The sequence below is a fragment of the Pecten maximus genome, chromosome 1 (genome assembly GCF_902652985.1).
Source record: "Pecten maximus chromosome 1, xPecMax1.1, whole genome shotgun sequence".
In the NCBI taxonomy this organism is placed as follows: domain Eukaryota; kingdom Metazoa; phylum Mollusca; class Bivalvia; order Pectinida; family Pectinidae; genus Pecten; species Pecten maximus.
Window position 1 is genome coordinate 9,295,939 of NC_047015.1, and position 24,249 is coordinate 9,320,187.

At 36.4% G+C, this 24,249-nt stretch overlaps 1 protein-coding gene across 3 annotated transcripts; it reads left to right on the plus strand.

Moving 5' to 3' along the window:
• Positions 1–1,449: 1,449 nt before the first annotated feature.
• Positions 1,450–23,099, plus strand: LOC117324256 (inactive rhomboid protein 1-like). 3 transcript variants are annotated; one of them, XM_033880043.1, is made up of 16 exons: positions 1,452–1,487; positions 1,629–1,812; positions 2,167–2,214; positions 2,493–2,829; positions 3,226–3,339; positions 4,004–4,110; positions 5,036–5,275; positions 12,243–12,354; positions 13,060–13,134; positions 13,547–13,708; positions 14,068–14,156; positions 16,497–16,563; positions 17,138–17,323; positions 18,046–18,146; positions 19,235–19,388; positions 20,498–23,099. In XM_033880043.1, exons 2-16 carry the CDS (start codon positions 1,793–1,795, stop codon positions 20,939–20,941), a joined length of 2,256 nt encoding a protein of 751 aa, XP_033735934.1. In that variant the 5' UTR covers positions 1,452–1,487; positions 1,629–1,792; the 3' UTR covers positions 20,942–23,099. The 3 variants fall into 3 exon arrangements, with proteins under 3 accessions (XP_033735925.1, XP_033735934.1, XP_033735942.1); XM_033880051.1 differs by having other exon boundaries at positions 1,458–1,487; positions 1,785–1,812; XM_033880034.1 differs by lacking the exon at positions 1,629–1,812 and having other exon boundaries at positions 1,450–1,487; positions 2,051–2,214.
• The last annotated feature ends 1,150 nt before the right edge of the window (positions 23,100–24,249 follow it).

A 24,249-nucleotide genomic window follows, 5' to 3' on the forward strand; every position in this document is an offset into this window, starting at 1 on the left:
GATGTAAATCCTCTAACCTCCATCCCCAACTGGAAACATTTCACCTTCAGTCTACTTGGCATTGCAAACTTACTCATCAATGTTTCTTGGTTCTCTACAACTCCATAAGTGTTTCCAGTGGAGTCATCAATTCCGAGATGGATGGTGTTACTCAAAGTCTCATTGTTACCGTTCCAACATTTCCTCTCCGTGGTCGTCTCACAACCTGTGTTACTACCTCGTTGATGATGGATGTATATTTCCTAAGACACTAATAATTCGATCACTCATATGGCGTCCTCCTCTTGATGGACGTATACGTCAGAATGTGATATCCCGAAGTCTTACTAGGCTTGGGCGGTTCTTTCTTCGTTGTAGGTGGTATTTTTCCTGTTTCCTTCAAGTAATTGCTACAAATCTGCAGCAGTATCACGCATTTGGGCTATATGAAAATTCCTTGAATATCATGATGAATTTCACGGACAATTTTCCAATCTTAATCTATGGATACAATGAATGTATCAATACTCAATTGTATGAAAATTAAATTCCTCAAACTACAATGAATACAACTGTTATGAGGGATAAGTGAAATACAAAAAATTACCAGAATGACCGGTCGTGTTGTAGACACGTATAGTCCGACCAGAATGACCGGTCGTGTTGTTGACATGTATAGTCCGACCAGAATGACCGGTCGTGTTGTAGACATGCATAGTCCGACCAGAATGACCGGTCGTGTTGTTGACATGTATAGTCCGACCAGAATGACCGGTCGTGTTGTAGACATGTATAGTCCGACCAGAATGACCAGTATATATCTCTATGTTTGTTCTAATTTTAACCTATGTCTTACTTAGAATATGTAATTTGATAATGTTTATATTGTAATATGTTCATATGATGATATGTTTATTCACCAGTATGATTAAATTCGAATGCGTGGCACACGGACGAGAAACCTTGAAAGGAAAAGCTTGACATAAGAGAACGTTCCGGCATGGATTGTGTTTACTACGAACAATCGATAAGTGACATGTTTTGAATGTGTAGCTAGATAGTGCCACGTATTATTATTTATTATTACTCTGGCCTAACAATTAATAATTTGTGTACATTATTCGTGAACATTTCATTTAGTAAATTTATTAAAAATATCAATTTTCATCTTCTCACCCTGATATCTCTACATCTGTCCCTTTTCCTTCCAACTATTTGCTATCTTTCTATATAAATCAATGTAGGCCTAATCATTTTGTGTCAAAACAAAACAATCCAAAATAGAAAAAATGAACAAATCATACATTGTATTAATAAATAAAAACTATTTCATCTCCCAATTTCTTTCTTGTCGGTAATTCTAACTTCGTGTCGGCTCTTGTCGGTAAATCTAGTTTCTTGTCGACTCTGGTCGGCTCTTGTTGGTAATTAGTGAGACCGATTTTTACGCATGCTCAGATTCCACTTCCTCTTATCAACGAATCGTCGGAAGTAAACAGAGTTTGCATGTAAGTTAATCGAAATTTCTCTTCTGTGTTCATTAACATGCTTTATGAGAGTTCATTCTAATTTAATGTGTTGCAAGTGTTCATTTTAGTTTCGCCTTTAGAATATGTGGGTCAATTCGACTTTCTGTCTGTCGTTTTCAGCTCTGATTATTGCTGAAGTGCTTGCTGTTGAGCAGTTGAACGATCTACAGTAGCCTAGTTCTTGTTCGATGATCTCGTGATGATAACATACAACAACGATATAGTCTACGGTCTCTGACTGTTTGAATAAAAAAATCTTGTGTTGTGGATACCTAGGTCGTTAAATGGTAGAAGTAGAAGACGTTGGCTGGGTAGCTCAGATAGTTAGAGTGTCAATCTAGAGTAACATAGTCCCGAGTTAGTCATGAAAGATTGGATTGCTTTTGTCATATCAAGTTCACTGTTACCTCTACTGCAGTATAGGTAATATAAATCATTACACCATAATAATACTCCTTTGTCTAAAGTTGTTCTTAGACTTTTTCTATGAGATCAGTAAGTCAAAGTAAGTTTTTATACAAAATATATTGATTACTTTTCAGGCTAGCAAGATGCCTAGAAACTACCAACGCCAGAATACTTATGACCCAAACATAGGCATGACATATGACCGTCAAATATCCAGAATGACCACAGCCAGCGCTCCAGCCCGAGGAGCTGGTGAGGAAGATGAGGAAGAGCCAAGCACCATGTCTAGAGTTGGAAGGTGCAGTATAGTACATTTACCACACCTAACTTGGTATTTCTAGCTTATTCCATTCAGTGAAACATGTCAATTGAGCTGGTATGAGTAAGCTGTACCATTAAATGGAGCATAATGCTGCTACAAAATTTTTTTTCATTCATTTTGTTGCAAGAAATTTAACAGATTCTATTTTGGTCTGTTTGATGTTCTCATTCATTCTCTGTATCTGTTTGATATAATTCATTCAGCATTTTAAAATATAGGTACCCATTTAACTGTTGGTGTTATGTGTTTCAAAGGAAAATCAAGACTAGCATTGCAGACTTCTTTGGTGTTGGAGAAGAAGATGCCAGTAAATCCCAACGTTGGAATAACAGAAGAATGCGGTTTTATCATGGCAAATACCGAGAAGACAAGATGCCTGGAAAGGACCAGGCAGATAGTGATGATGTTTTGGGGGATATGTCTGCCGTGCCACATGTCTATGATCCACTTCGTAATCCTGCTCGACATAGCGAGTATTCTTCCAGGAGAACCACTCCACTTTCTAGCACAAGCACATATGCCAGATCACGGGGCCCTCCTAAAAGACCAAGAAAAGAATCTGTTGTTAAGATGACTGTTAAAAGTATTGCTGTAAGTAATAACTGTTTCATCAGTTTATAAAAATATTTATGTTTCCTGAATGACAAATGAAGGATAAGTCCTATAACATGTGTTTCAACAAAATTTTCAGAAAAAATGGAGTCACAAGGTCAGGAAATCTTTTACTTTATAACAATTTGATAGAGAGGTTAAAGTTTAGGCCTAGATATGTTTTGTTTTATTAACATATTCAGTATACAACACTTTGCGAGAAGTATAGAAAAATTAATTATCTATAAACAATGAAAAAAAGACATGAAATATTTTGTCATTATGCTTATTGAAAAAAAAGTTTCACTTTCTGCATTATACAAATTAAAATGCTCTAAATAGTGTGAAAATGAAGATGTGTTAATTTATAATCTTAATTGATCTATATGACTATAGGGTGCTAGGAAGAAGCTTAGAGGGAAACCGAGTGTACAGCGCCAGAGAAGCTTTGCTCCTGCCAGTCTAGCAGGAGAGTACCCAGACGACCTTTCAGCTAGCATGATTTATCATGTAAGCATGTTGTCAAAGTCCTCGCCAAACTTTTCTAAAATCTGATTAAACTCAGACAAATATAATATTAACCAATTTGGAAAGGTGAAGTAGAGAAAGCATCTTAGATATGGTGTTTACCAATTAATACCGCACTTTGATGTGGTACTAAACAAAATGTAATTGATTTGTAAATTTGATGGTCATTTTATTATAATTATATGCTGTTCACCTAAGTGGACAGATGGTTCAACAGAGTCAATTTGATTTTTTTTCTGCTACAGTTTTATTGTCTTTTTATACATGGTTTTTATCGTTGTGTACAAAGTGAAGCTGAATCTACTTGTTAAGTCATGTATGTTAATCTTCACAATCTTTACCAATACATGTATAATGAAACATTTGGTCATGATTATAAGAAAAAAATGAAAAACTCAAAAAAGTGATATTTAATACTCGTCTTTATTCCATCAAAATATATATATATAATTGGTAAGTATCTTATAGACGAAGTTATACATAATGAAAAAGAAAAATTAGACAACATGTCTTCAGCGCTTTCTTCACATCTTGGTGATTATTCAGACTGTTTTATCTGTATTGTTATGCCTTTATATTTGCGACAGACACAGCTCTCGTGTGTCAGTTGTTTAGATTCTCATTGAAGACTGTTGGTCTATTGTAGTCGTATGATGATGCCTTCAGTCTAGTGGATGATGTATTCTACGATGAGCCAGCCTTTAGTCCCGAGATGAGGATGGAAAAGATTGGAGAAGATGCTGAGATGGAGATGTAAGTGCATGCTGAACACAAATATGACATGTCCTGCTTAAAATGACACAAAAATGTAAACAACTGGTGTAATAATTAATGTAGTAATTATAGTAAAAATGTAAACAACTGATGTACTAAATAATGTAGTAATAATAGTAAAAATGTAAACAACTGATGTACTAATTAATGTAGTAATAATAGTAAAAATGTAAACAACTTGTTTACTAATTAATGGAGAAATAATAGTAAAAATGTAAACAACTGGTGTACTAACTAATGAAGTAATAATAGTAAAAATGTAAACAACTGATGTACTAATTAATGTAGTAATTATAGTAAAAATGTAAACAACTGATGTACTAATTAATGTAGTAATAGTAAAAATGTAAACAACTGATGTACTAATTAATGTAGTAATTATAGTAAAAATGTAAACAACTGATGTACTAATTAATGTAGTAATAATAGTAAAAATGTAAACAACTTGTTTACTAATTAATGGAGAAATAATAGTAAAAATGTAAACAACTTGTGTACTAACTAATGAAGTAATAATAGTAAAAATGTAAACAACTTGTGTACTAACTAATGAAGTGATAATAGTAAAAATGTAAACAACTGATGTACTAACTAATGAAGTGATAATAGTAAAAATGTAAACAACTTGTGTACTAATTAATGTAGTAATATAGTAAAAATGTAAACAACTGGTGTACTAACTAATGAAGTGATAATAGTAAAAATGGAAACAACTGATGTACTTACTAATGAAGTAATTATAGTAAAAATGTAAACAACTTGTGTACTAATTAATGTAGTAATAATAGTAAAAATGTAAACAACTGGTGTACTAACTAATGGAGTAGTAATAGTACTGCCCCTATATGTGTTGATACCAAATTAGTATTTATATTAAGTAATCGGTCACATTTACCTTACACAGACAAAGTAAAGGATGGCGACCAGCACATCGGTATGGACATGTTAAAAGCCACCAGATGGATGAGGGTGTGCCCCATTTTGGAATGAAAAGAATTGACAATGTTGTGCGGGATGATCTGGAAGACCAAGACAAGCGACAGATTGGAATGGGATTTGTTGGTCGATTATTTAACCGTAGTTACCGTAGTGATCGACTCAGCTCCTACGTCAAGTCACAGATTGATGACTTTGATGATCACAGGTAGGGATAGCAAATCTCTACAAATACATACTCTACAAAACTCGCAAAAAGTAAGCTAATGTAGTTAAAAACTCGACAAACCTCATTACATATTAATTCTTGAATACAATATTATCTACCAAATCAATTAGGCTTGTTTCTTAATTAACAAAAAATATGTCAAACACATGAAAAGGACATGGCCATGAAATATCTACAAGGTTGTTATAGTCTGGATGTACAAGGTGTACAAGGTTACAAGGTCTACAAGGTTGTTATAGTCTGGATGTACAAGGTCTACAAGGATGTTATAGCCTGTATGTACAAGGTCTACAAGGTTGTTATAGTCTGGATGTACAAGGTGTAAAAGGTTACAAGGTTTACAAGGTCTACAAGGTTACAAGGTCTACAAGGTTGTTATAGTCTGGATGTACAAGGTGTACAAGGTTACAAGGTCTACAAGGTTGTTATAGTCTGGATGTACAAGGTCTACAAGGTTACAAGGTTGTTATAGTCTGGATGTACAAGGTGTACAAGGATACAAGATCTACAAGGATGTTATAGTCTGGATGTACAAGGTGTACAAGGTTACAAGGTCTACAAGGATACAAGGTCTACAAGGTTGTTATAGTCCGGATGTACAAGGTCTACAAGGTTGTTATAGTCTGGATGTACAAGGTTACAAGGTTGTTATAGTCTGGAAGTACAAGGTCTACAAGGATGTTATAGTCTGGATGTACAAGGTGTACAAGGTTGTTATAGTCTGGATGTACAAGTTCTACAAGGTTGTTATAGTCTGGATGTACAAGGTCTACAAGGATGTTATAGTCTGGATGTACAAGGTGTACAAGGTTGTTATAGTCTGGATGTACAAGTTCTACAAGGTTGTTATAGTCGGATGTACAAGGTCTACAAGGATGGTATAGTCTGGATGTACAAGGTCTACAAGGATGTTATAATCTGGATGTACAAGGTCTACAAGGTTACAAGGTTGTTATAGTCTGGATGTACAAGGTCTACAAGGTTGTTATAGTCTGGATGTACAAGGTCTACAAGGTGTACAAGGTTGTTATAGTCTGGATGTACAAGGTGTACAAGGATGTTATAATCTGGATGTACAAGGTCTACAAGGTTACAAGGTTGTTATAGTCTGGATGTACAAGGTGTACAAGGTTGTTATAGTCTGGATGTACAAGGTCTACAAGGTCTACAAGGTTGTTATAGTCTGGATGTACAAGGTCTACAAGGTGTACAAGGTTGTTATAGTCTGGATGTACAAGGTGTACAAGGATGTTATAGTCTGGATGTACAAGGTCTACAAGGATGTTATAGTCTGGATGTACAAGGTCTACAAGGTTGTTATAGTCTGGATGTACAAGGTCTACAAGGATGGTATAGTCTGGATGTACAAGGTCTACAAGGTTGTTATAATCTGGATGTACAAGGTCTACAAGGATGGTATAGTCTGGATGTACAAGGTCTACAAGGTTGTTATAGTCTGGATGTACAAGGTCTACAAGGATGGTATAGTCTGGATGTACAAGGTCTACAAGGTTGTTATAGTCTGGATGTACAAGGTCTACAAGGATGTTATAGTCTGGATGTACAAGGTCTACAAGGTCTACAAGGTTGTTATAGTCTGGATGTACAAGGTCTACAAGGATGTTATAGTCTGGATGTACAAGGTCTACAAGGTTGTTATAGTCTGGATGTAAAAGGTCTACAAGGATGTTATAGTCTGGATGTACAAAGTTGTTATAGTCTGGATGTACAAGGTCTACAAGGATGTTATAGTCTGGATGTACAAGGTCTACAAGGTTGTTATAGTCTGGATGTACAAGGTTGTTATAGTCTGGATGTACAAGGTTACAAGGTTGTTATAGTCTGGATGTAAAAGGTCTACAAGGTCTACAAGGATGTTATAGTCTGGATGTACAAGGTCTACAAGGATGTTATAGTCTGGATGTACAAGGTTGTTATAGTCTGGATGTACAAGGTTACAAGGTTGTTATAGTCTGGATGTAAAAGGTCTACAAGGTCTACAAGGATGTTATAGTCTGGATGTACAAGGTCTACAAGGATGTTATAGTCTGGATGTACAAGGTGTACAAGGATGTTATAGTCTGGATGTACAAGGTCTACAAGGTTGTTATAGTCTGGATGTACAAGGTCTACAAGGATGTTATAGTCTGGATGTACAAGGTCTACAAGGTTGTTATAGTCTGGATGTACAAGGTGTACAAGGATGTTATAGTCTGGATGTACAAGGTGTACAAGGTTGTTATAATCTGGATGTACAAGGTCTACAAGGATGTTATAGTCTGGATGTACAAGGTCTACAAGGATGTTATAGTCTGGATGTACAAGGTCTACAAGGATGTTATAGTCTGGATGTACAAGGTCTACAAGGTTGTTATAGTCTGGATGTACAAGGTTGTTATAGTCTGGATGTACAAGGTCTACAAGGATGTTATAGTCTGGATGTACAAGGTCTACAAGGATGTTATAGTCTGGATGTACAAGGTCTACAAGGATGTTATAGTCTGGATGTACAAGTTCTACAAGGTTGTTATAGTCTGGATGTACAAGGTCTACAAGGTTGTTATAGTCTGGATGTACAAGGTCTACAAGGTTGTTATAGTCTGGATGTACAAGGTCTACAAGGATGTTATAGTCTGGATGTACAAGGTCTACAAGGATGTTATAGTCTGGATGTACAAGGTGTACAAGGTTGTTATAATCTGGATGTACAAGGTCTACAAGGATGTTATAGTCTGGATGTACAAGGTCTACAAGGATGTTATAGTCTGGATGTACAAGGTCTACAAGGATGTTATAGTCTGGATGTACAAGGTCTACAAGGTTGTTATAGTCTGGATGTACAAGGTTGTTATAGTCTGGATGTACAAGGTCTACAAGGATGTTATAGTCTGGATGTACAAGTTCTACAAGGTTGTTATAGTCTGGATGTACAAGGTCTACAAGGTTGTTATAGTCTGGATGTACAAGGTCTACAAGGTCTACAAGGATGTTATAGTCTGGATGTACAAGGTCTACAAGGTCTACAAGGATGTTATAGTCTGGATGTACAAGGTCTACAAGGTTACAAGGTTGTTATAGTCTGGATGTACAAGGTCTACAAGGTTACAAGGTCTACAAGGTTACAAGGTCTACAAGGTTGTTATAGTCTGGATGTACAAGGTCTACAAGGTTGTTATAGTCTGGATGTAAAAGGTCTACAAGGATGTTATAGTCTGGATGTACAAGGTCTACAAGGATGTTATAGTGGATGTACAAGGTCTACAAGGTTGTTATAGTCTGGATGTACAAGGTCTACAAGGTTGTTATAGTCTGGATGTACAAGGTCTACAAGGATGTTATAGTCTGGATGTACAAGGTCTACAAGGTTGTTATAGTCTGGATGTAAAAGGTCTACAAGGATGTTATAGTCTGGATGTACAAGGTCTACAAGGATGTTATAGTGGATGTACAAGGTCTACAAGGTTGTTATAGTCTGGATGTATAAGGTCTACAAGGATGTTATAGTCTGGATGTACAAGGTTGTTATAGTCTGGATGTACAAGGTCTACAAGGATGTTATAGTCTGGATGTACAAGGTCTACAAGGTTGTTATAGTCTGGATGTACAAGGTTGTTATAGTCTGGATGTACAAGGTCTACAAGGATGTTATAGTCTGGATGTACAAGGTCTACAAGGATGTTATAGTCTGGATGTACAAGTTCTACAAGGTTGTTATAGTCTGGATGTACAAGGTCTACAAGAATGTTATAGTCTGGATGTACAAGGTTACAAGGATGTTATAGTCTGGATGTACAAGGTTACAAGGATGTTATAGTCTGGATGTACAAGGTCTACAAGGTTGTTATAGTCTGGATGTACAAGGTCTACAAGGATGTTATAGTCTGGATGTACAAGGTCTACAAGGATGTTATAGTCTGGATGTACAAGTTCTACAAGGTTGTTATAGTCTGGATGTACAAGGTCTACAAGAATGTTATAGTCTGGATGTACAAGGTTACAAGGATGTTATAGTCTGGATGTACAAGGTTACAAGGATGTTATAGTCTGGATGTACAAGGTCTACAAGGATGTTATAGTCTGGATGTACAAGTTCTACAAGGTTGTTATAGTCTGGATGTACAAGGTCTACAAGGATGTTATAGTCTGGATGTACAAGGTCTACAAGGATGTTATAGTCTGGATGTACAAGTTCTACAAGGATGTTATAGTCTGGATGTACAAGGTCTACAAGAATGTTATAGTCTGGATGTACAAGGTTACAAGGATGTTATAGTCTGGATGTACAAGTGAACAAGGTGTACAAGGTTGTTATAGTCTGGATGTACAAGGTTACAAGGTTGTTATAGTCTGGATGTACAAGGTGTACAATGATGTACTAGTCTGGATGTACAAGGTTACAAGGTGTACAAGGTTGTTATAGTCTGGATGTACAAGTTCTACAAGGTTGTTATAGTCTGGATGTACAAGGTTACAAGGATGTTATAGTCTGGATGTACAAGGTTACAAGGTTGTTATAGTCTGGATGTACAAGGTGTACAAGGTCTACAAGGATGTTATAGTCTGGATGTACAAGGTGTACAAGGTCTACAAGGATGTTATAGTCTGGATGTACAAGGTGTACAAGGTCTACAAGGATGTTATAGTCTGGATGTACAAGTGAACAAGGTCTACAAGGTTGTTATAGTCTGGATGTACAAGGTTACAAGGTCTACAAGGTAACAAGGTGTACAAGGATGTTATAGTCTGGATGTACAAGGTCTACAAGGTCTACAAGGATGTTATAGTCTGGATGTACAAGGTCTACAAGGATGTTATAGTCTGGATGTACAAGGTCTACAAGGTTGTTATAGTCTGGATGTACAAGGTGTACAAGGATGTTATAGTCTGGATGTACAAGGTGTACAAGGTTGTTATAATCTGGATGTACAAGGTCTACAAGGATGTTATAGTCTGGATGTACAAGGTCTACAAGGATGTTATAGTCTGGATGTACAAGGTCTACAAGGATGTTATAGTCTGGATGTACAAGGTCTACAAGGATGTTATAGTCTGGATGTACAAGGTCTACAAGGATGTTATAGTCTGGATGTACAAGGTCTACAAGGATGGTATAGTCTGGATGTACAAGGTCTACAAGGTTGTTATAGTCTGGATGTACAAGGTCTACAAGGATGTTATAGTCTGGATGTACAAGGTCTACAAGGATGTTATAGTCTGGATGTACAAGGTGTACAAGGTTGTTATAATCTGGATGTACAAGGTCTACAAGGATGTTATAGTCTGGATGTACAAGGTCTACAAGGATGTTATAGTCTGGATGTACAAGGTCTACAAGGTTGTTATAGTCTGGATGTACAAGGTGTACAAGGTTGTTATAGTCTGGATGTACAAGGTCTACAAGGTTGTTATAGTCTGGATGTACAAGGTCTACAAGGTTGTTATAGTCTGGATGTACAAGGTCTACAAGGTTGTTATAGTCTGGATGTACAAGGTCTACAAGGTTGTTATAGTCTGGATGTACAAGGTCTACAAGGATGTTATAGTCTGGAAGTACAAGGTCTACAAGGATGTTATAGTCTGGATGTACAATGCTACAAGGTTGTTATAGTCTGGATGTACAAGGTCTACAAGGTCTACAAGGTTGTTATAGTCTGGATGTACAAGGTCTACAAGGATGTTATAGTCTGGATGTAAAAGGTCTACAAGGATGGTATAGTCTGGATGTACAAGGTCTACAAGGATGTTATAATCTGGATGTACAAGGTCTACAAGGATGTTATAGTCTGGATGTACAAGGTCTACAAGGATGTTATAGTCTGGATGTACAAGGTCTACAAGGTTACAAGGTGTACAAGGATGTTATAGTCTGGATGTACAAGGTCTACAAGGATGTTATAGTCTGGATGTACAAGGTCTACAAGGATGTTATAGTCTGGATGTACAAGGTCTACAAGGATGTTATAGTCTGGATGTACAAGGTCTACAAGGTCTACAAGGTTGTTATAGTCTGGATGTACAAGGTCTACAAGGTTGTTATAGTCTGGATGTACAAGGTCTACAATGTTGTTATAGTCTGGATGTACAAGGTCTACAAGGTCTACAAGGTTGTTATAGTCTGGATGTACAAGGTCTACAAGGTTGTTATAGTCTGGATGTAAAAGGTCTACAAGGATGTTATAGTCTGGATGTACAAGGTCTACAAGGATGTTATAGTCTGGATGTACAAGGTCTACAAGGATGTTATAGTGGATGTACAAGGTCTACAAGGTTGTTATAGTCTGGATGTATAAGGTCTACAAGGATGTTATAGTCTGGATGTACAAGGTTGTTATAGTCTGGATGTACAAGGTCTACAAGGATGTTATAGTCTGGATGTACAAGTTCTACAAGGTTGTTATAGTCTGGATGTACAAGGTCTACAAGGATGGTATAGTCTGGATGTACAAGGTCTACAAGGTTGTTATAGTCTGGATGTACAAGTGAACAAGGTCTACAAGGTTGTTATAGTCTGGATATACAAGGTCTACAAGGTTACAAGGTTGTTATAGTCTGGATATACAAGGTCTACAAGGATGTTATAGTCTGGATGTACAAGTTCTACAAGGTTGTTATAGTCTGGATGTACAAGGTGTACAAGGATGTTATAGTCTGGATGTACAAGGTGTACAAGGATGTTATAGTCTGGATGTACAATGCTACAAGGTTACAAGGTTGTTATAGTCTTGATGTACAAGGTCTACAAGGTTGTTATAGTCTGGATGTACAAGGTCTACAAGGTTGTTATAGTCTGGATGTACAAGGTCTACAAGGATGTTATAGTCTGGATGTACAAGGTCTACATTGTTACAATCTGGATGTACAAGGTCGACAAGGTTACACCCATTATAACCCATGTTGTAGCTGGGGAACTCTAAGCAGCCTCCTGATACTGACCATTATTTTACAGACCATACTTTACCTATTGGGTGACCATTGTCCAGATCCTGTGCTTCATTGTATCAGTGGCAGTGTATGGTATTGCACCAATAGGAACAGGGGAAACCGTGAAAACTGAATATGTAAGTATATTGTGTCTATATTTTGAACAGAGGAACCTGAAGAAAAATTTTGTAATTCATAAAGGATTAGGTGCAAATTCCAGTTTGTACAGAATTATTTTGCAAAGGTTCTATATAAGTATATGCATGGAAACAAAGATATATAGAGGTTACACAATGAGTGATGGTTGGATATGGAATTTATTTCACACTCATAAGTTATTTTTTAAAAGTTACAAAAGACAAAAGCTTTTGCGAGTGTCTTTTGCACCTTTTAAAAAATAACTGACGAGTGTGAAATAAATTCCATATCCAACAATCATGAGTCGTACTGTGATCGGTTTCTACCACAAAAATATCGGCTTGAATCAAAGGGAAACATGGCCAAGTATAATTTCGCGTATGCAAATAAAGTGTACTGGTGACGTCCAGAACCCGGTGATGTGACGTCATTCGATTATTGATGACGTCAATAACAATTGCAGCTTGGGTCAAAGTTCAAATTCTTGACCAATCATAAGACCGAAAGGTCATATACCACTAGTGGTATATAACATATATTCATCCACCAGTCGACACATTTATACAATGGCTTGACAGTGGAATAACACAGCATATTGTGGTAGAAAAGATGATATGTGATGCCGTTTAGAGTGATAGAACTTGTAACAGAATAATATCTTTTCATCATCCCCTGTAAAGGACTGCTTACTCTTTTTATTTTAGGTGATGATGCCCAACTTGGCTATAGAGAACATTCGTTATGTGGAGAATGACAATTTGTGGATAGGACCTCGCCAGGTAGTTATGTTAAAGAAAGTGATATCTTAATTAGTATGCAACATTTATACAGAACCTTTCAACAGGTGGAAGCTTAAAATGAATTGAATTTTTTTATGAAAATTGTATTCTTATTGCTGATAGGCATTGAAATTAAAACTGACAGTCAAACCATAACATTGAAATTAAAACTGACAGTCAAACCATAACTTATTGAGAGCACAGAAAATAGCAGATGATTATGTTACAACTGTTTTACAGCAAATCCTAATACCTATTGTAAAATAAGTACAGTATATGATATTTTTAGTCACAAAAATATGAAAAATATAAATGAATTTGTATTACCTAGTGAAATGAATATTTCAGCTTTCCTTGCTTTCTTAGGTATAATATTATGTTGTCTTACTTGAATTATTCTCAATGCTTGTAGGCTGATTTGATCCATCTCGGAGCAAAGTATTCACCTTGTATGAGACGTGATGAGAACATATGGGACGGGATAGGGAAGGATCGAGCCGAGGAGAACACGTCTGGTTGTTGTGTGAGAGATGATGGCTCTGGGTGTACACAGACGGTCAAAGACTTGTGTGAGGTACATTTGATCTTGATATAATATGGTTTACAGAAAGCAGTTAAAGATTTTTGTTTAAGTTCTTCATACATATTGTCTTCTTTGCAGTCCACTCTGTCCACCTAATAACCTGTATAATTACCTACATAGACTTACCATATCTGATAGCTTTAAATTAAGAAATATTGTTTTCCATAGGTCAGATTTCCTCCTTTTGTTTCAGACTGAACTTATCTATTAATACATGTATATACTATTAGCTCCAAAGAAGAGTTGTCTATTTAATTTTCCATTCTTACAGAATACATTAAAACATGCAAAGTGAATAGTATAAAATAATGACTCATTCTTACATAGTACTGGTTCATTATTTCTTTCAGCCAACATTAAACACTTTCATGAAATGGAACTCTTCAAATCCAGGAAAAGGAGGCTTCATTGCTGGTGCAGTTTGTGGACAGGACCCAAAGTAAGACAATGATATAGACTTTGAAAGTTACCAAGTGATGTAGTTTGATGGCTGAATGACACTGTACCATGTTATAGGAGAAGGGTGTTGATGACTGAATGACACTGTACCATGTTATAGAGAAGGGTGTTGATGACTGAATGACACTGTACCATGTTATAGAGAAGGGTATTGATGACTGAATGACACTGTACCATGTTATAGAGAAGGGTATTGATGACTGAATGACACTGTACCATGTTATAGAGAAGGGTGTTGATGACTGAATGACACTGTATCATGTTATAGAGAAGGGTGTTGATGACTGAATGACACTGTACCATGTTATAGAGAAGGGATGTTGATGGATTAATGACACTGTTCCATGTTATAGAGAAGGGTGTTGATGACTGAATGACACTGTACCATGTTATAGAGAAGGGTGTTGATGACTGAATGACACTGTACCATGTTATAGAGAAGGGTGTTGATGACTGAATGACACTGTACCATGTTATAGAGAAGGGTGTTGATGACTGAATGACACTGTACCATGTTATGGAGAAGGGTGTTGATGACTGAATAACTGTATCATGTTATAGAGAAGGATGTTGATGACTGAGTGACACTGTACCATGTTATAGAGAAGGGTATTGATGACTGAATGACACTGTACCATGTTATAGAGAAGGGTGTTGATGACTGAATGACACTGTACCATGTTATAGAGAAGGGTGTTGATGACTGAATGACACTGTGTCATGTTATAGAGAAGGGTATTGATGACTGAATGACTGAATGACTCTGTACCATGTTATAGAGAAGGGTGTTGATGACTGATTGACACTGTGTCATGTTATAGAGAAGGGTATTGATGACTGAATGACTGAATGACTCTGTACCATGTTATAGAGAAGGGTGTTGATGACTGAATGACACTGTACCATGTTATGGAGAAGGGTGTTGATGACTGAATGACTGAATGACTCTGTACCATGTTATAGAGAAGGGTGTTGATGACTTAATGACACTGTGTCATGTTATAGAGAAGGGTATTGATGACTGAATGACACTGTACCATGTTATAGAGAAGGGTGTTGATGACTGAATGACACTGTACCATGTTATAGAGAAGGGTGTTGATGACTGAATGACACTGTACCATGTTATAGAGAAGGGTGTTGATGACTGAATGACTGAATGACACTGTACCATGTTATAGAGAAGGGTGTTGATGACTGAATGACACTGTACCATGTTATAGAGAAGGGTATTGATGACTGAATGACACTGTACCATGTTATAGAGAAGGGTGTTGATGACTGAATGACTGAATGACACTGTACCATGTAATAGAGAAGGGTGTTGATGACTGAATGACACTGTACCATGTTATAGAGAAGGGTATTGATGACTGAATGACACTGTACCATGTTATAGAGAAGGGTGTTGATGACTGAATGACACTATCATGTTATAAAGAAGGGTGTTGATGACTGAATGACACTGTACCATGTTATAGAGAAGGATGTTGATGACTGAATGACACTGTAACATGTTATAGAGAAGGGTATTGATGACTGAATGACACTGTACCATGTTATAGAGAAGGGTATTGATGACTGAATGACACTGTACCATGTTATAGAGAAGGGTGTTGATGACTGAGTGACACGGTACCATATTACAGAGAAGGGTGTTGATGACTGAGTGACACTGTACCATGTTATAGAGAAGGGTATTGATGACTGAATGAAACTGTACCATGTAATAGAGAAGGGTATTGATGACTGAATGACACTGTAACATGTTATAGAGAAGGGTGTTGATGACTGAATGACACTGTACCATGTTATAGAGAAGGGTATTGATGACTGAATGACACTGTAACATGTTATAGAGAAGGGTGTTGATGACTGAATGACACTGTACCATGTTATAGAGAAGGGTGTTGATGACTGAATGACTGAATGACACTGTACCATGTTATAGAGAAGGGTGTTGATGACTGAATGACTGAATGACACTGTACCATGTTATAGAGAAGGGTGTTGATGACTGAATGACACTGTACCATGTTATAGAGAAGGGTGTTGATGACTGAATGACACTGTACCATGTTATAGAGAAGGGTATTGATGACTGAATGACACTGTAACATGTTATAGAGAAGGGTGTTGATGACTGAGTGACACGGTACCATGTTATAGAGAAGGGTATTGATGACTGAATGACACTGTACCATGTTATAGAGAAGTTGATGGATTAATGATATATTTATAGAGGAGTGTGGTTATCACTGGGAATAGTTGGGAAGATGTTGTCTACAATACTCTACACTAGTACAATTATTTTTTCTAGCTACTGTACCAAACCTGCTTCAGTTGAACCGTTTGTGTGGGACAAGAATTCTATCACAAATTGGCCGGTAAGCTTCCTCATTTTTTTATTCTTTGACATTTACTTTGTTGATGGTCGAGGTCCCTACATTTATCCATCCTGTGATTATTTTAGTCCCCTGTCAGTTTGTCCTGGTTATGTAATCTATCACCTAATTGCTGTGTGAGTAAGCCCAAGGCTGTAGCTGTTGTTATTGTTACAGTTTATACAAAGTTATTGCTCTTTGCAAAATATTTGTACTAATGTTTCAGTAATTTGGATACTCTAGATTGTTTGAAATGCTTTGCTTTGGTTATAGACTTGTTCTTGATTTCACTTAATAAGTTGTATTTGTGAGAACACTCAATCAATTCAGTAGCCAAGGTGGCCATTACCAGTTTCTAGCATACACTTCAGACAGGATTGTCCAATACACTTTAATCATCTCTCCTTCCAAATCAGAGTCTATGTGATACCATGCATATTTATCTGCAAATAAGGCTTTTCCACAAATAAGCCTTTTATCTTGTATTTTACAGTAGGAGAGGGGGATTTTTGAGAATACCTATGGTAATGACCGTTAATATTTATAGTCTGAAGCCGATTTTCTCCACATTTTCCAGTACTGTGAGCAAACCAGCAGACCATCCAGTAACACAACGGTGGTGAGTGAGGGACGTCATATGACCTGCGAGATCAGTGGTCGGCCATGTTGCTATGGGATACAAGGAGAGTGTATGATCACCACACGAGAACACTGTGACTTTATCAAAGGCTATTACCATGAGGATAAATACTTGTGTGCACAGGTAACAGTTAAATGTAGAATGTATAGTTTGTCCACCCACTCATTAAAGGGATATTTCATACACGTTCGAAAATGTTGGGCTATTCTGTACCTTTTAAAAACTGTTTCTAATTTTTAAAACTATTGTCAACATCGAAATATCTTTCTTGGACAAGTGATATTGGTATTGTGGTAGAGTGTATAAAATGTTAACAAACACTGCAGTTTTTGTAGCTCGTAAATGTTTTATTCAAAGTTTGGCAACTCATTATTTAAGCAAAGGGCTTAATGATAGATTAATAGCCCCAAGCTATAACAATATAGGGTCATTTACACTAATATCGCTGAGACAGGGTGACGCCAGGATGTTCGCCTCAAAAAAGGAAACTAATTTAGAAGGGACAGACTACAAAATATATTCAACATGATCTCAGTATTCAACAGTGTTAAAAAAATCTGTCTTTAATTTACTAAGATAAATCCTTGAGAAAAGGGGAACAAATTTTGCATAAATGATGCCTTTGGCCCCCTGGACCCAATAGGGAAAATACATGTAATTCCTAAGAAACATGTAGAATTGGTTATTCTCTGATTCAGCACCTAATTGCTATGATGTATGTAGTAGTTTTTTTCTTTACTTACGTCATATGTCATTGCTCTGTAGAATTGTACCAAATTTCAACTCATGTATTGTAAACCTGAAGCTTCAAATGTTGTACTACAAGGATAACTATTTTTCCCCAGGTGAATTGTATGACAGAGATCTGCGGAATGATTCCTTTCTCTGATGATTCGGCACCAGATCAGTTCTACAGGTTATGGACGTCTATGTTTTTACATGGAGGGTAAGTTGTATTTAGCATACCTGGTAAACAAAAATGAGGAAGTCCTACAATGAATGGGCATTTAAGTCTATCAACTTATCAACTGAACAAATTATATACCGTATAGCGGGACATTTTAGCGGGGCTTTAATTTGGCGGGTCCGTATAAAGATCGCCAAAATTTAACCTGTCAATTTTTAACACCGCCAAATAAAAAGTCGCCAAAATTTCAATTTTGCCAATAGTTTCCGTCCCAACCGCCATTTACCTTTGATAACTCAAGAGAGTAACGACTGGTGCGTAACGTTGGTTGTTTCCTGGCAATTGTCGGCCAAAATGCTGATAGGTACATGCGAATAGCTAGTGAACAACTACTCACGATACATGTATATCAATACAAGTTTGACATATATCGCATCATGATAATTTTTTGTGAAAACAAAGCCATCTACCCATACCATTCAGTGAACTGATGTTAACACTTTACCTGTAGACTCATTGTTTAACTTACCTGTACGTAGACACCTCATACAATAGATAACCATGGCGTTATCATACGGTTGATTAAATTCTCTTTGTCTGTTGCATGTAGTCATACTCATATAAACACTAATTTGACAAATCTACATGTATGTGTTCGTTTTTTTGGTAATAGTTTCTGTTTTCGAGACAGAGGATCGATAATTAACACATTTAATCAACATAGACTGGATGTATGGAAAGAACATAATTATCTATATAAACTGGTAGGTAATATATATGCTCAACGCCAAATTAAAACCCTGGATTTAAGGGAAATCGCTAAATTTTAACCCGCTAAAATTTAACTTTCAGTTTTCATGACGAAATCGCCAAATTTTATGACCGCTAAAATTTCCCGCTATATGGTATAACTGTTTGTGGTCATGACAATGACTTAACCCCAGAAGTATCCATAATATATAGCCTTTCTCTTTACAACAGGTATACATTCTATACTATTGTAAAATGTACATATTAGGGAGAAACTATTACTTCCACTGGTACAGTATCAAACTCATGTACTAGCATGTAATAATATATTTTACTAGTCCAATATGGTCACGATGAACTTGATTTCTGTTTTCCAGAGTTTTCCATCTAGTGATCACCATTGGTTTCCAGTTCCTGATCATGAGAGACATAGAGAAATTGACTGGCTGTATAAGGATGGCCATTATATATGTTGGTAGTGGAATTGCTGGTAACCTTGCCAGCTCCATTTTTCTACCGTATCATGTAGAGGTAAGTTTGATACTGTTAAGTGGTTTCGGTAGGGTCTATGTTTCATTATACCCTCACACCACCCCACAAGATATAATGTATCTCATGAACAGGATAAATTTAGTTCATATTCACACCATAACATCACACCATCAAGGTCTACGCCCTATTAGGTTTTTGGTGGTCATCAGTATAGGTCAAAGGTCACACTTGACCACTTTTGAAAAAAAAATGCTTGTGTACAAGATTTATCTTTAACCCCTAGACAGATTTAGTTCATATTTACACCTCAGTCAATAATATGACACCATGAAATTCTACACCTGAAAAGGCTTCGGTGGTCATTGGTCAAATCCTAAAGTCCAAGGTCACACTTGACCCTTTTTGAAATAAATGTGTACCAGACATCTCATGAACCCAAGTTTGATTAATTTTCTTATGTTGACGGACAATGGATCGGACGTACACCGGGCCATGGCATAAGCTCACCTGGTCCTTTAAATTGCTACTCGTCATGAATGAGTGAATGAATTTGGACCAAATTTGTTTAGAAGCAACCTTTGGGGAAGGGGAACATTCCTTTTGCGTAGGGGAACAAATTCAAATGGTGACCCTGGCCACACTAGGGCAGGTGGGGTGGGGCCCAATAGGAGAAATGGATGAAGTCATTCATTTGATACTAGTCATGAACGAGTGAATGAATTCAGACCAAATTCATTTAGAAGCATCCTTGGGGAAGGGGAACAAATTTTGCATATTGTGACGCTGGCCCACCTAGGGGCAGGGCCCAATCAGGGGAAATACAGGTATGTCATTCAAGTTGCTACTCCTAGCTCTTTAAGGAAATCATTTAAGCTCCTACTTGATGTTTATACATTAAGGGAAACTCCCATACTCCTAACAAACTCCCTGATGTGTGACAGGATATGTCTTCAGAAAAAATGTTTGATCTAAATGTTAAATAATTGTAGTTTCATAATAAAATTTGCATCTTATGTAGTAGTAACATGAAATCTGTTTTGAGTGCAACTGTTTTGGAAGGCAGTACAAACACTTCAATGACATACATGCTTTTATCAAGGATGATTGTGTAACTATGTTCTCTAACACTCTTCATTTCATTACAACAGGTTGGGCCAGCTGGAGCCCAGTTTGGCATCCTGGCCTGTCTGCTGGTGGAAGTTCTACAGAATGTACAGATGCTGAAGAGGCCAATAATAGCCATCCTCAAGATTGGTGGTTTTATCCTCTTCCTTTTTCTGCTGGGACTGCTGCCATGGATTGACAACTGGGCTCACATCAGTGGCTTCCTTTTTGGTTTCCTGTTAGCATTTGCACTCATCCCTTATGTGTCCTTTGGACAGTGGGACAGGCGGAGGAAGATCATCGGGATTGTTTTGTCACTAGGGGGCGCCACTGCCTTGTTTATAACTCTAATAGTGTTGTTTTACGTGCTTCCCCTTTATAACTGTCCTGGCTGTCAGTACTTTAACTGTATCCCATTTACCACAAATTTCTGTAAAAACATGGAGGTAGGCATAGACCGTGAGTCTACTTACAGTTCTAACCTCTAACACAGAATTTGTATGATGCCATCCACAATTATCTGCATGCTGCTGCTGATATTGTGTTACTGAATAAATCTGTTACATGGTGTAAATTTGACCATATATTAAGGCAGCTTTGTTTCTATAAATTAAAACAAGCATTCATAACCACCTTAAATTGCCTCAACGGAACAATTATATTACATGTATGTGGTTTTTACTCTGACATGAACAAAGCAGTTTGTTTATTTACATGGTAGACTTTATTTCAATAAATGTTGATATAATCATTGTAATAATAGGGATTTTTAGTCCTGTGTATTGTTTAACAGACATTGCATTGGTTTGCCTTTCAGTGTCAATGTTGTCAGGATAAAGCACTCCATGACATTTTATAATGCGAGTTAAAAAGTAAATTATTCATAGAATTCTGTTAGAATAATAAAGTAGTTTTAAGAGGATATTAAAAATAGGTTTGATGAGCCTCCTTATTTGCTGAAGTGCAAACAGCACTTAATATACATTTTCTGAACTATAGGTATGTAGTACAATGTATGCATTTCTGTATAGTGTCAGCTTTGAATGTCATTGTCCATTGCTTATCTATATCTTCTTCGTGATAGTATTTTTAGCTCACATGGCACAATATGCCAGTGAGCTTATGGTATGGTGCACAAGTTGGCATGCATCAACATGCAGAAGAGTACATTAAAGTTTCCTTATAATTTCAATATCTCAGGGGTCAAATGTGTTACAAACTTCAAGAATCTTCTCAAGATCCAGACAGCCCAGAGAGCTGATATTTTGCCAGCAGATACTTACAGTAGAATACATTATTTTCATATAAATGACCTTGACCTATTTTCAAGGTCACTGGGGCAAAATAGCTTAAAGTTCATTTGTGAATCTTAATCTCATGTTCTGAAAAATGCAGGGTACTCATCTTTGGCCTCTAGGTTCCTGCTATGTACTGATATGACTTTTACTCATTTTCAAAGTCAAAGATTTGTCAATTTTGGTAGCAGGTTACAAGGATTGAGTGGTTTAAAGATTCTGCGTGCAAATGAGCTTGGCCAATTTTCAAGTCACCATTGTGAAATATGTTACCATGTACACTACACAGGATGAACAGCATGCTCCACATCACAATTCACATTGCTACAAGTAATGGTTTTTACATTATTTATGTTTGATATAACCAAGAGGTAATTTTTGGTATTCGAACTTGGACAATGCATCTATGCAAAACTCTACATTATGATTATCAGTGAATCATATCGCCTTTGTTATAAATATTGTATATTAATTTCTAAAACATCACTAATATACTACGGTCAACATGAAAATTGGAAAGAGTAATTTTGCCAAATTTCCTTTCTGGTCATGTGAGCAATTCAGGTCCTCTGGGCCTCTTTTCTATTCATATTATGTACATGCTATTGCTGTGATATTACATTGTATACTGTAATTAGGTAAAAACAGCAAAAAAACAAATCTTGATGTTTCAGACTATATTGGTGTACTTGATACATCATTAGCCAGCTTTATACAAGTACAGTACTATATTATAGTGATTTGTATTTCTAGATTTATAGTGGAGATACAGGGACTAAATCAGAATGCTAAGTGATGTAAATTGGAACAAAAATTTGATGAACTACGCATATGCATATAATATAATATGTTATCTTGAGGTCTGAATGTACATTGGCATCATTACCAACCATATCCCAAGATGCAGGCAAATTAACAACAGAATTATGTACATATTCAGTTATAGGTGAAACCTCGAGAGAAATTGATATTACTTTGATCTAACCTCCTGTAGCAGTATAAGGTGTATGTGACCATGTTGTATCATGACTTAAGCAATAATTTTGTACAATATATCGTTTTTTAATTTTATAGAATTTTGAAGGCTTTGTTATTTATAGTACATGTACTAGCTGGGGTAAAGAGTAGTAAACTTTTTAGCTGCAGAGAAACCTTTATTTTCTGCAACATGTTTTTATAAAAGTTTTTGGAGAAGGAAAATTATATCTAACAAGTTTTATCAAATACAATATGTATTTACTTTTAATGCTCCTCATCTGTGATATTTATGATGTGATTTCATGCCTTAGAACTTATACAACTCAGCTATCTGTATGTCTGGTTTTCTAATTAAAATTAAGTGTAAAGCAGAGTTCTTGTTGTTGATACTTAATATGCTACATAGGTTTAAGAAAAAACAATTCGGACAGTTTTTGTTAATATCTATTACCATTTGAAGGAATCAAAGTCACCAGAACTTGTGTATCTTGAACGATTCCTTATAACTTTCAGAAAAATTGTTTGGCAATGACAAAGATCAGCCGACTGAAGATTTCTGTGATTGGGTTAAGATTTCTGTGATTGGGTTAAGATTTCTGTGATTGGGTTAAGATTTCTGTGATTGGGTTAAGATTTCTGTGATGAAGGTTACATCAGCTTAGATAACAAAAGGTTTCACTGAAATTACAATGACAAGGCTTCACTTATATTACAGTAACAAAGATTACAGTGATTAGGATTACAGCCATAGTTTTGTTAGGACATTGGATGAAAAACATCTAAGTGTACAGTTGCCTCCTGGAATGAAGCACAGTTTTTACTAAGATGGCTGCCATGGCCACCATGTTAACAAGATATCCCAGAGGGATCTTGGCACCCACCATTGAATGATCTTTATAGGTTCCATGTCAGATTGACCTCTCTATTTTTCCCTTCCAGTTACTAATCTGTATAAATTGATAAACATCCTTTTCAAACAAGGGGAACCTATATATGAAATGAGAGATTTAGCGATAAACATCCTTTTCAAACAAGGGGAACCTATATATGAAATGAGAGATTTAGCGATAATGGCTGTCTGTTGGCCATGTTGTTTTCAGATTGGTTCCAAAATGCAATATGCATAATTTGGGATCAAGGGGAACCTACATATGAAATTTTAGAAAGATCCCTTCAGTACTTTCTGAGAAATAGCGATAACATACTTCAATGGTCAAAATCCAAGATGGCTGCCTGTCGGCCATGTTGTTTTCTGATCAATCCCAAAATGCAATATGCATAACTTGGGATCAAGGGGAACCTACATATGAAATTTGAGAAAGATCCCTTCAGTGCTTTCTGAGAAATGGTGATAACAAGAATTGTTTATGGACAGACAGACAGACGGACGAACCACAGACGCAAGGCGATTTGAATAGCCCACCATCTGATTATATATAATAAATACATTTGAAACTTCTCCAGTTCCATTTATACCATAGAGTTATAATCAAATGAAACACTAATTAAAAGTGACTGTGAAA